The 13,439-nt window shown below is 38.4% G+C and overlaps 1 protein-coding gene across 12 annotated transcripts in view; it reads right to left on the reverse strand.

Annotated features, from left to right (window-relative positions):
* Positions 1-13,439, reverse strand: part of STXBP5 (syntaxin binding protein 5) — a 115,712-nt gene that overhangs the window by 77,633 nt on the left and 24,640 nt on the right. For all 12 annotated transcript variants that reach the window (XM_074537570.1, XM_074537571.1, XM_074537568.1 and 9 more), the window contains 2 exons: positions 8,738-8,819; positions 7,833-7,933 (listed from right to left, as the gene is read on the reverse strand). In XM_074537570.1, coding sequence (XP_074393671.1) covers positions 7,833-7,933; positions 8,738-8,819 — 183 coding nt within the window. The remainder of the gene's footprint in view (positions 1-7,832; positions 7,934-8,737; positions 8,820-13,439) is intronic.

Consider the following 13,439-nt stretch of genomic DNA (forward strand, 5'->3'; position numbering starts at 1 on the left):
CAATGATAAAATATTTTCTGTTCTTACACTAATTAAAAATAATTTAGAATATTGCTTATGGGAGAGTCTTAGAAATGATGGGAAATTCTTCAATAAGTGTTTTTTTAACCGGCTGAAAGGATTCCCTTTCTTTACTGCAGACTATGTATCTTTTCTGATAATCTGTCAAAGATATTAAAAAACATCTTAATTGCTGCTGTTTCACATCATATATCAAAACAATTAATTCAGCAAGTGATAATACTCCCTACAGGAATTTAATTACAGAAATATTAAAGAACACAACTTATTACATTAATATATTATTCAAAGAATTAGTTTTTTAAGAGGAAATACTAAGGAAAAATGGCAGGCTGTTAACTAGACTGTATTATTATGACAGCAGAAATCCTTCTAAATTAATCTTTACCTTTTCCTAGTCTACTGCATTATGAAGCATTATACATACTTCAGAGTTTTTCACTGCTTAACAAAGCACAGTGACAAACACTTTGAAGTATGACAAGCACTGATAACAGGTTTTATTGTTAAGTCACTAAAATATTTCTAGTGCCTCGGCCTATCATTATCGGTCTGCAGTAACTATAAGCACACAGCTGCTCAGATCATTAGTGTATAGGCAAAATAAAAGCAAAAGATTAAGCTATCAAAGCTGTATTCTGTACACCTTTCTCCTCAACCTTTCATGTATGAGATAGCACTGCGTAAAATTCAGAAGCTGAGAAGTTTAATTCTGATGTTAGTGTAGAGTCCAAATCCATGGACTCTTGTCAAAGTCCTCCATGGTCTTTGAAAGTCAAAAGCCAGTGTCAAAATGACAGTCTGATGGAAGCAAGCAGTAGTTTTGATACCACCTGACTGTTGCAAAATGGTATTTTTCCACATCTGATAACTTCAATAAGCTTAGAACATCTACCAATACAAAAAAGGCCTCAAAGACCAGCAGGCATAAGCAGAGGAAGATGCATCCCAAAGAATTTGCTTTTCAATGCATCCCAAAATGTCCCACCAAAAAAACATGTGGGCAAATGTGGTAGGAACTGAAGCAGGTACTCCATTTCCATTTATATGCCCAACAGCACTCCAAATGTTGCTTCCCCAGATCCACTGACTTGAACTGCTGTCTCTTCAGGCAGCGGAGAAGCACCTGTGTTCAGCATCTGAGTTGTGGTGAACATCAGGGGTGCCAAAATGGAGTAAGCATGTGTCAGAGCAAGATACTCAACTGTCTTGGGAAGACACAAAAACTAACAGACCATTGGCATGTCAGACACACCAAGAGGAGTTCACAAATATACAGTGCAGGGTATTTCATCAGTGGTAAGAAAGTTTCCGATTTTTTTAGCGTTTTGCATAAATGCTTTCAATACTGAATAATTCTCTTAGTTTTCAAATCATTTGCCTCAAAAGACACATAGAAAATCACAAACTCAAACTTTAGAAAAAAAATGGCCATGTCAGAGATGTAGCCCTACCACACGAGGCAGAAAAAATATTCCTATTGCTGATGGAGAAGCCCGTCATTTAGGCAGAACTTAAAGACTAGAGATCAAATTCTGCCCAAGAACGTGGTAGTTGGCCATTATATGCCTTATATCACTGTGAAAGTCAGTGTGAAAGGTATAGCTAAGAGGGCAGCTGAGGCAATTTAAAAACCATTTCTCTGAAATTTGAAATTTCTGAGTGACAGGACTCAGCATTTTGGTTCCGCCTCAGTGCTAAAGGCAAAAGAAGGCAGCTGATGCAACTGCAGCTCCATCAACCACACTGACACGTGGAACTCTGCATGCATGCATGACCTCAAGGAAACATTTTTCAAAGCAATTTGATCCTTGTGAAAGAACAATTCATACATATGACAAATCCAGACAGCCAATATGTTAATTTTCTTCCGCTAGTTTCTCGAAACAAGATCAAATTCCTTCTAATTACACGCCCTAGTGAATCACCACTGAGTTAAAATTTTGAACTCACTAGGTAAAAGGCTTTATATGACACCATCAAGGCAAGGAGACCAGATGATCGCTGTGTCTCACTCTAAAGAAAGTCACTTTAAAAAGTGTGAAAAAAGAAAAAAAACCCACCCCAAAAATTTAGCTATGTGTGAAAAATAAACCAAAACCCCATAAACAATGTCTGTTACCACCTGGTCTCACAGGCAAGACAACCTGTATGTCCTTCTGTTATCCACAATGTGGCAGAATTGGTCAGTTTATAAATTCAAGGTGAACAAAAACTACCAAGTCTGCTAAGGCACAGGCTGAGTACAAAGTTACAGTATCTAACAAGGTAACATGTGTGCCAACAGAAGTTTAAAATCTTACTGCTAATTAGAAAATACAAGCGGGATTTTCCACTCTCTATAGACAGTGTTCCAAACATAATGCTAAAGCTGCTGTTTACAGCAGGATATAAAGCCAAAGATATTTTAAGCATAATTTTGTAACTCTGAATTATGCAGTTTCATGTTGAGGAAAACTATTTAAATCCCACAGCACAGAAGCTGACATATTAAAAATTAAACTGCTATCAAGGCATTCAGAGATCGATATGCAGAGCACTGGCACAAAACACTCAGTTCTATTTTTATGCCATTCTTGCTTTGTGACTTAGCATAAAGACAAACTTTCTTTTGTCAACTCAGGAAGGATGTAAGTCTCAGAAAATGAAACTAATTTTTCATACATGCATACAAAGCTGGTTTGCTTTGGCAAAGGGGCTGGCAAAGGGGCCTCAAATTTGTCATCCCATGCTACTTTTTCTTTTTTCAATCAGGTTAGTCTGTCACTCCACCCTCTCAAACAGGATCTGTCAAAGTCCCTGGCTGGTTAGTGATGCATGTTTGACTTTTCACACCTCAGATCAGCATCAAGTTTAACAGTTTCTGCATGGTAGGCATGAAGCCAGATCTGTTATGTATGAATGTATGCATGTATCTCACAACATGCTTTCAATATTTACTCTAATAAGATCTTTTAACTACATTTATTTCAGAACTAGCCTAGTGGAACATTTATATTTACTACTGAGTTAAAGCGAGTTTGACATGAATCTTGCATTACTTGTTAACACACAATAATCTTGTGTTTAAGATATTTATAAATAGATATGTAGATGGCAAAGGAAATAGATAGTGATCAACTGAAGTCATCTCAGAGACATACAAAACCTGAGATACTGAGCTCACACACTGAATTATGCATTCTGAAAAGAGGTAGTATTTAGACACTTCTGCATGACAAGTCACACAAACAACTGTTCCATATCATTATGCATTTCTGTCCTGGCCCCTACACACTGCTTCCCACAGTCAAGGAACAGTGGCCAAGCATGACATTGGCCTACTATCTCCTAACCCTTGTTTGGTAACTAGAACATAGCTGCAAAACCTCCACAAATGCAGCAAAGAAAAGGCTAAAAGACTTGAGCTAGCTTGTTTTGCACTGAGCTTTTGTGATCTGTCAGTAACTTCAGCTAACAGATTTGTTAGACATATAAAACCTCACCAATTCCTGCTTCAGAAGACTTGCTTCAAATTACTAACCATCACTGTTAACAAAAGGCAGTCAGGAGCTATGAACCCATTAATGGTCAGTTGGTTATCTACAGATTCTTTACTGATTTAATGATTCAAGAGAAAGCAGCACATTTGAGGCCTCTTGGCAACAGTTTTTAAAAAATGTTTTGCTCCAATCCAAGATTGATGTAAGTCACCCAAAGACATTTTCCATGTATCAGAAGAGAGCCTGTAATGGCAGAGAATTATATTAAAAAGAATCAGCTCTTTCATCACTCCCTGTTCTTAAAATTCATGTGTAGAAAAGCAATAATTCACATCACTTTCCTGTCATATACTAGAGACTTAATTCTGAAATAATTTACAGATTTAAAACTCATATTTTCAGGTAAGTTTACAAAATATTTACCACACAACAGAAGCATTTATAACCAAGCCAGTTCTTGGGTTTGCATCTTAAGATGTTTAAAACATCTTAAGTGAGGCAACAAAATTCAATTACCAACAGGATAAACACAAATATGAAATCTAGAAATTGTGTTGTTAGACATTGGGCAGTAGTTTTTCCACATGACTAAAAGAAAGGAATTAGGCAGAGCTGTTGAAAGGCTGAGCCAAAAAATACAGAATTAGTTAATGAAGTCATAGCCTTATCACTTGATTTTTTAATTATTTTTTTTAAATACAGGTAAAGAATAGTTTTCAAGACTAAGAAAATCCTTTCATCTGAGTAGCTAACTGCTACAGTTGGCTTTCTATGCTAAAGACAACTTTTTAGATCAAATCTAAACCTTACATATCAAATAGTTATTTAGAAACAAAATCTGCATCAATTTGCCTGTGACAGTTTAAAGTTCAACTCCTTTTACATAGGACACAAATACTGCTTTTCTGCAATTTCAACACACTTCCAGACAAATCAAATCAGTTAAATAATTTTAAACTTTTGCCTTAACATAGCCCTTGAGCAAATATTGATGCCACCACAATCATTGCTTCCATCATATAATGAGTTTCAAGATATCTAATCTCACAAACTGACAAAGTATTATTAGAGAAGAGAGTTATAAGCCTCTGTTGTAGTGCACAAAATATTTCAAATAAGTCCTGTTTGAGAAGTTAGTTATCCTTACAGACAGATCTTAATCCCACAACATAAAGTACTATAAAATTTTTATTTATTAGGTTTATAACAGCTCCATGACTTGAGAATGTAGAGACTTTAGTTGTGGTATGTGTTGTGGTGCTGCATGCCTCTGCCACCCAGGACACTAATTTCTCTGATCTGAGAAATGCTCATTATGCCCTGGCCTTGATGAACTGCACTTGGACTAAATTCCCCTTGAGCTTATCAGAAACCCTGTCTGTTCCCAGGAACTAACAGGTGTCTAATGAACATCTGCTTTTAACAAACAACCTTGGAACTTTTTGTTTGTTTTCAATAACAACACAAGTGGAATAATATTTTTGTTGCTGAACAGTCAAAAAAAGTTACCGACTAAAATTGGCCGAAATGGAAAATTACTGCAACTGAAGCCCACTCTCTTGCCTACCCTATAAACAGTGGTCCAAAGTGAGACGTTTTTCAGCTCCTGGTTATAAGAGGCTAATGTGTATTAAAGCCCATTGTCTGACAGCCCTATAAACAGCAGTCCACAGTGAGATCCCTTTGATTCCCAGAAGATAAGGGACTAATGTGTATGTCTCAAACACAGATAACTGGATGGCTGTGGAGCCAGCCAAGGACTGTTATTACTAACAGACAAGAATTGCTGATAAATCCAAGGACTATTGGTATTAACACACCATGAGAAAGAACAAGGTTTGGCTGGAGAAGGGGGGGGTCAAGTGAAGATAAAGAGGCACTTTTCCTTTCACAGTACAATGCAGGAATGAGTGGCAGGAAGTGGACACGGACTATAGGGTGGGATTAAAAGCAGGAAAGACCTCCAAAGCCCCCTGACACATTTCCAGAAAGGCCTGACAGAATGGACTGTGCATAATTAATTTACATCATGAACACTCTTCTTAATAAACTTAGTTGTATATAGCATAAAACTGACCAAAGAAAAGCCCATTTACTTCAGATTCATACAGCATATTGAAACTATTAGGTATAATGAATTACAAAGAACTAAGTGTTAAAAAGGCCCCTATTTAGAATTATTCAACCGTGATTTTTTTGCATTTCAAGTTCCAGTCAAAATATTTACCTGATAATGAAATTATATGTTATTTTATGAATTTTTGTTTTATGAACTAGTCAAAAAAAAAAGAATATTTGAAAACATTTAACAGCCCCACCATGACCTTAGTGGCTATGACAAGGTACAGATCTGGCAATCTTAAGTGTTCTGGCTAACTCCATATGTTATTATAACAGATGTTTTAAAATTAAAATTGCTAGAAGAATAAGCCCTTGTCTCAAGCTATGCTTACACCACTCATGGTAACTGTGGTGCTCTCGTTACCTACCTTGGCAAGACAGGATTAATAACTAAGTCAGCCACTAAAGCAACATCAGTGACCAAGACTCCATTCCAGCCCCACTCAACTCCCTGTGATGGATTTTGCTACTGACATCATTATATTCACAGAAAAAGGATAGTTTAAAACTTTCACTTTACTTAACCAAAGACACAACACATCTAAAACTCTACGCCAGCCTACAACAGATTTACACACAATCAGAATCAGGTATCTGTTTTAGAGCATTAGTTAGAAGCTCATTTTTAAGTGTTGTTTCAGGATACATATCCCACTTTTACACTGACGCTTAAGTAGACACTACAAATAAGAGAAAAGTCACTAAAAAAAGGACGTTTTTTAGGACCTTTTCTTTAAAAAAAGGGGGGAGAAGTAGAAAATTCAGTTTTGACACACTACTGTATCTCTTACATTTGGACTCATTAAATTAGTGGCTACAAATTGCATTTCCCTCCATTTGCCTTCTATACTGCATAAAGGAACACTGCCACTCCTTTGGGGCAGAAGATTTGCCCCAGTCAACAAAGCTTCCTGTTTTCTGTACAACAGTTCAGAATCACAGAATTGTCTGGGCCTGAAGGGGTTATTAAAGATCACCTAGTCCAACTCACCTCCTGTGGCCAGAGACATCTTTCAGTAGGTAGCTGAGCAAAGCCCCATCCAACCTCTTCTAGAACACTTCCAGGGATGAGGCACCCACTACTTTTCTGGGCAAGCACTTACAGTGTCTCATCACACTCACAATGAAGAATTTCTTTCAATATCCCATCTAAACCTACCCTCTTTCACTTTAAAGTCATTACCCCTTGTTCTATTCCTACAGGCCCTGGTCGGATTTTTATGCACAGTGATCACAGAAACAATTTCAAAAGGGAATTAGAATCACTTAATCCTCTACACAAAGAAACCCCAGTAATCTGCATTTATGTTGTTCCTGGTGAATTTGTTCATAACCTACTCTTTAAAACTACTAGGGTATCATTTCACCCACCCAACAGTTTGTTTGGCACTTGGCATGACACTACATTAGGAGGTATTAGATAAGTATTTAACTTTTTCTATTGCTATCTATTACTTAAAATATATTACCTCCTGCCCTACTCAAAAGAAATACAAGTGACAGATTATTTTGTGTTCTTGCTAGTATCTTCTGAGCTCCCCAAGCAGCCCATCTCTAATGCATACTGTTGAAAAGCAAACACAGCATTCCAGCTGAGACTTTACATGTACTGGAAAAGAAGGAATGCCTCCTAGAAGGGAGGGAGTAGTTGCTTTTAAAACAAAGGACATGTTTTTCAGAAATTTACTCAACTGACTTTTAGAATTTAATCTTAAGTGTCTCTCTAGTTTGCTTGGAATTCTATTACTTGAGTATAAAAATTTTTAGTCAAAATACAGGTGGTTTTCAGACACTCTGATACAAACAAGAGCTCTAACATTGCAGAATCTTGCTTTGCCATCAAGGGAGAAAAAATTCCAGGTAAAAAATTGACCAGTTTTCCTGGTTGTCTTTTTGGTGCACACACTTTCTCTTGTCTCAAAATTCCTCTGAAGACATACATTCAAATTACTCTGCTCCTCCACCTTTTAAAGATATGAAAATTGATGTTCAACGATGCAACACAAAGTGATAGAAAAGGTATCTCAGTTTAGGTCACTAGTGTGTCTTATTCACAGCTACTTTGGGGCCCAACAGATTGAAACTCAAACCCAGTGTAAGCTCAGTTTCAATTATGTACCAAGTTATGACTTGGACTGCATCAGTAAGATCTGATCTCACAATAGCACGTGGTGTGCTAAGGGCACTGCAACAATAACCAGTCCCTACCGTTCCCGGTTAAATTTGAGGGAATGAAGGATAGCCGGCCTCTTCTGGCGCAAGTTCCACAGGTGTAAGGTGTCATCAGCCAAGGCACTCACTAGAGCTCCCTAGGAGAACAAAAACATTTTAGTCAGCCTGTTTTCAAAGCCCTAGGAACAGTGTAGCATCACAGTGGAAATGCATTACATATTTATTACCAGGATGAAAAAAAAACATGCAAGCATGTGCATCAGTACCATAGCACAGCTAAGTTCTAAGCAGTAGGAATGAGATAAGTGATGTGATCACATGTTCAGCTCACTCATATTTGGTTCAGTGCTATACTGAGAGGTGATGGGGAAGGAGCTTTTTCCAGTGTGTGCTCATCAGTTTCCTCATGCCCATCTCTGCAGAGAAATCAGGCAATGAACTGCTAATATCTGCGTGCTGACAAAGCTAGCGAGATCCCTCTAAAAACCTGTCTCTAGCTCAAGAATAGCACTGCTGTCAAATCTCAGCTGCTACATCCCTAGAAGCACATCTGAAACTGAGGCAACATTATTCAGTTCATGTCTAAGACAGTAACTTGATCAAAATAAAACTAACTACCTGGTTACTACTACTACCGAAACTGGTAGTACTGTGTAAATAGTACTTCACCACTTCCAGAGATAACTTGCAATGCTCAAGGATATGAAAAGATATCCTAGCTCTTGCTTATACCAAAAGAGTACTCCTTTGACAAAGATATTTTCAGGAGTTAGTCAAGCATTTTCCAAAGCTAAAAAATTTATTTTATTTATAATTGTTATTGCAGTTTGTTATTTGTACTACACCACTTTTATCAGCTAATTGTAATGTTTGCCTAAAGAAAAATTAAAGAAAATGTGCTCCATTTCTTCTCTGAATTACACATAAATCATTTTACTAACCTCATTAATCAGGAACTGAAGTTGGATTACTGCAGCTCCACTGTCATGTTGACAGTAGCATTCAACTCCTGGCCGACCAAAGCTGGAATTAGTACCATTAAGGAATAATTGTTGCATGTAACAAACAAAACACACAGCATAACCAACATTTTCACTTTCACTAATACCACATTCACACAGGCTAACATCCTGCTTCTAGCTAGTGCACTCAACATATCTAACCACACAGAGCTGCATAAGTACCAAAACAGTCATTTATAAATGCAACAAAGTAACACAAAAAATTCAAAAGGCCTACCTTGAAATTTAAAAAATTATCTATAACTACTTAATTTACAGAGATTTAAGGATTATTCATCACGAAGAACTTGAAGAATGATGAAGCAGTTATTTTAACAATGTTAATTATCAGGACTAGAATGAAAGGAAGTTAATCTAAATAAGCATCATAAACAAATTATTACATTTTTCAAATGCCAAAGGATCTTTCTCTCCATTTAAACATTACTTAAGGAAGAAAAGGTCTGAAAATGCAAGGCACATTAAAAAAATCTGCTGTGACAGAGATGAGATCAGTAGTCAAAATATGGAGGAGTCAATGGGAAATTATGTATAATGTAAATTTTCAGGATCTCTGTATCAAGACTTCCTGGATTCACACCAGCTATGAGATAGCAAAAGCTTGCTCATTTTCACCGTCACACATAGAGCAGTCCTATCGTTCCATAACGAATATTGCTGGAGGCTGCAGGAAAACAGATTCTTTCACTTCTCCATACTTAACTCATTTTTTAGTTGCAAGCATTCTGTATTTTAAATGTGGCTATGCACCTGCTTCTGATACAAAATTAAGTTCTCCATTGTCTAGGAGGTCAAGCAGAAATCAGAAAGGTATTAAGCAAACTGAAAGGAATTAAGCAATGATGGTATTTCACCATCATTGTTATGCTCAGGGTTTCTGACTATAATTTTTCAGTGCTGAACACTTCTTATTTTAAAGAAACATCTCAGCATTCAGAAGAAAAAAAATTATTCCAAAGCTTTATGGAAAACAGGGACTATATGTACAATTTTTTCTCTCAGTATATGCTAAAAATTAATAAAACAGTACAGTTCTCACCCATTTTGCAAGCTTTCCATTTACTGAGAAACTGCTGAACAAAACCTAAGTGGATAATATGTACATTCTTAAAAAACATGTGCATTCACTCTACAGACAGTTGAAAGGCTGAAAAGACTATTAGGCTGCATGCAAATCAAACCTCAAACACATCTCCTGCTCAGCCTCTAAGCTGGTAAAGCAAAAAAGTACAACAGCTGGGAGAAGTCTGCTTTAACACACTGCTATATTTTAACTTTTAAACTTGAATCACATTCTTCTAGACTAATAAATCTTCATAACATCCAGCTAAGTGGTGAGATACACACTAGACAGATGCTGCATAATCCACCAAACTTAATACCAGCTTTCTTCCCCAAACAGAATTAGTAATTTAATTTTGTTCTGCCAGGGAAGGACTTAAAGAGTCAGCGAGCCTCACCTGTTTTCTTGCTTTTATTTTACATTTTACAAAAATAATTTTTTTTACAAAGAAGTTGTCTGTATTCTAGTCACAGTTTATGGCTTAAAAAAGAAAAAGAGTGGTGGGGGTGTTGTCCCCATAAACAATGCCTTCCTACACAAACTCACAATACTTTTAATGTAAAGTCATTGCTTTTACATTAACTATGGATTGACTGCACAAATTGCCAGACTGAAAGAACCCACAAGAAATAAGATATGTTTCAGAGCTGACTGCCTTTAGCCTTGCTCATGCATTTGCATTTGCTTGAATTAATAATTATTTGCACAAGTAGACAAAAACTATTTTCAAATCTAAAAATCAAATGCTTACAGGAATTGAATTTTAAAACTTGTTTATCTTCACTGACACAGGTAGCTTTCTAATAAAAGATTTTCCCAGCCCCTCCCTGGAACAACATTTTCCAACATAATTAAATGCAAACCTTGTTTGTAAACCTGGAGTTTATTTGGAATTAAGACTCTACAGCTACCTTGCTTCAAAATAAGAGGAATATGACCCAGAAAAACATAAGTCCACAGACTGCTCAAGTTACTTCTTCCTTCAAATTCTATTCCTCAGATGCTTTCTGCAAGCACTTCTGATGCTAATGTTTCTGGAAGCACTGTTATAACTAGTCAGTAAAAATTTCATTATTAAGAATATTTCAGTGTTTCCTTACACAAAAAATTCTTCCACATTTTCCAGGAATCAGTAAATATGCAGCACTGGGAGTAAGATTACACAAGTTTTAAATATTCAGAGCAAATCTCTCTTCGACAAATTAGTGGAAACTTCGCATCCAGATGTGAAAATAGTTTGGCCTTTTCTATAGTGCTCGCCATCATTAAAAAAAATAGTCCTTGCAGTTAGTCTTATTTAGTTCCTTCACTCAAGGATTATGTCATCTTCACTTTTTCACCTAGTAGCTAAAATTATTCTTCTCATCTCAAATTAATATCATCCTCCTAACCAGCATTAATCTTCTTTTCTAAAGCAATGCAAAGCCTCCCTGTTTTGCGGGGTATGCTGAATTGAAAAAGCACGTCACAAAGGCTGACTGCAGAAGGATAATACATGCCTGCTTCAGTACATGAAGCATTTCTCAACCACACAAAACAGGCAGCAGCCCAGGGAATGCAGTTTGCCCGAATCCGCTGCACTTGTGTATGTGTGCTTTAGGCAAGAGTGCTCACTGTACTAAGCAGTGATCAGCCACTACATCGTCGTTCCCAAAACAGGCAAAAATTATAATGAATAATGACAAGATGAGCAAAGCATTTTAATTTTGTAGACAGGAAAAACTCTCTGCCAAAGACCTTGGGTAGCTCTAGAGGAAATACTCTGCTCTGAGCAGTTTTCTAATCAAAGACCCATGCCTGCTTCTTCAATTCAGAGCAGCTCATTCCACTATTCCTGCTTCATCCCCAATTCAAAATATTAAGGAATTGGATAAATTAATAGCTTCTAAACTGTAGCTTTGAATATTGCTTCCAAGTTCCCCACTGCCATTTGGAAATTAACCCTAGAAAGCACTAGCATTTCAGTGTTTTCACTGCATATGTTTTGAGAAAACAAGAGACAACAGCTGCGCCTGAGACAAGTCCAACATCTGATCAATCACCACCTTATCAACTACAACTACTAAGTGCCACGTCCAGTCTTTTCCTGAACCATCCTCCAGGGATGGTGACTCTATCACATCCCTGGGAAGCCCATTCCAACATTTAGCCTTTTCCATGATAGAATTTTTCCTGGTATCAAAACTAAACCTCTCCTGGCACAGCTTGAGGCTATGTTCTCTTGTCCTGTCATCAGTTGCCTGGGAGAAGAGGCTGATCCCCACCTGGCTACAGCCTCCTTCCAGGCACTTGTAGACAACAGTAGGGTATCCTAGGTCCCTGAGCCTCCTTTTCTCCAGGCTAAACACTCCCAGCTCCCTCAGCTGCTCCCTGTAGCCCTTGAGGACAAGTCCTTCTCTGGACACACTCCAGTACCTCAATGCCCTTCTTGCAGTGAGGGGCCCAGCACTTGAGGGGTGAATTCATCAGTGCTGGGTACAGGGGGACAATCCCTGCCCTGGCCCTGCTGGCCACACTGCTGCTGATACAGGCCAGGGTGACATCGGCCTTCCTGGCCACCTGGGCACACACTGGCTGATGTTCAGTTGGCTGCCAAAAAGCACCCCCAGGTCCCTTTCCATTGGACAGCTTTTGAGCCACTTTTCCCCAAGCCTTCAGTGTTGCATGGGGCTGTTGTGATTGTAGTGCAAGCCCTGGCACTCGGTCTTGTTGAACCTCATAGCACAGGCCTCAGTACATCAATCCAGCCTGTCCAGATCCCTCTGCAGAGCCTTCCCACCCTCCACCAGATCAGCATTCTCATGTAACTTAGTGTCATCTGTGAACTTACTGAGAGTGCACTCAATCCCCTCATCCAGATCATGAATATAGGTATTAAACAGAACTGGCCCCAACACTGAGCCCTGAGCACTTGTGACTGAACACCAACTGGATATGACACCATTCACCATCACCCTCTAGTCTGGCCACCCAGGGAGTTTTTAACCCAACAAAGAACACCTGTCCAACCCACAGGCAGCCAGTTTCTCCAGAAGAATGCTGTGGGAAACAGTCAAAGGCTTTACTAAAGCCCAGGTAGAGACATCCACAGCTTGCCCCTCATGCATGTCACCCAGTTTCCTAAACCAGACTGGCTGGGCCTGACCCCTTGGCTCTCCTGTAAGTGCCATGTGATCACACTCAAGATAACCTGTTCCAGAACCTTCCTGGACAGTTAGGTCAGGCAAACAGGCCTGCAGATCCCCAGATCCTTCTTCTGGCCCTTCTTGAGGATGGACGCTACATTGGCCAACCTCCAGCTGACCTTCTTGGGTAGCCAGGACTGATGATAAATGACAGAGAGCAGCTGTGTGAGCTCTTCCAACAGCTTCCTCAGCACACTTGGATGAATCCCATCCAGTTCCATAGACTTATGAGTGCCTAAAAGGCTCAGCAGGTCACTAGCTACTTCATCCTGGATTACAGGGGTTCTATTTTGCTTCTTGTCCCTGTCTTTCAGCTGAGGGAGCTGGTTACCCTGAGGTATACACACACGTTTATAATTTTAAATTATTTTCC

This window comes from Zonotrichia albicollis, chromosome 3, assembly GCF_047830755.1.
Source record: "Zonotrichia albicollis isolate bZonAlb1 chromosome 3, bZonAlb1.hap1, whole genome shotgun sequence".
Classification (NCBI taxonomy): domain Eukaryota; kingdom Metazoa; phylum Chordata; class Aves; order Passeriformes; family Passerellidae; genus Zonotrichia; species Zonotrichia albicollis.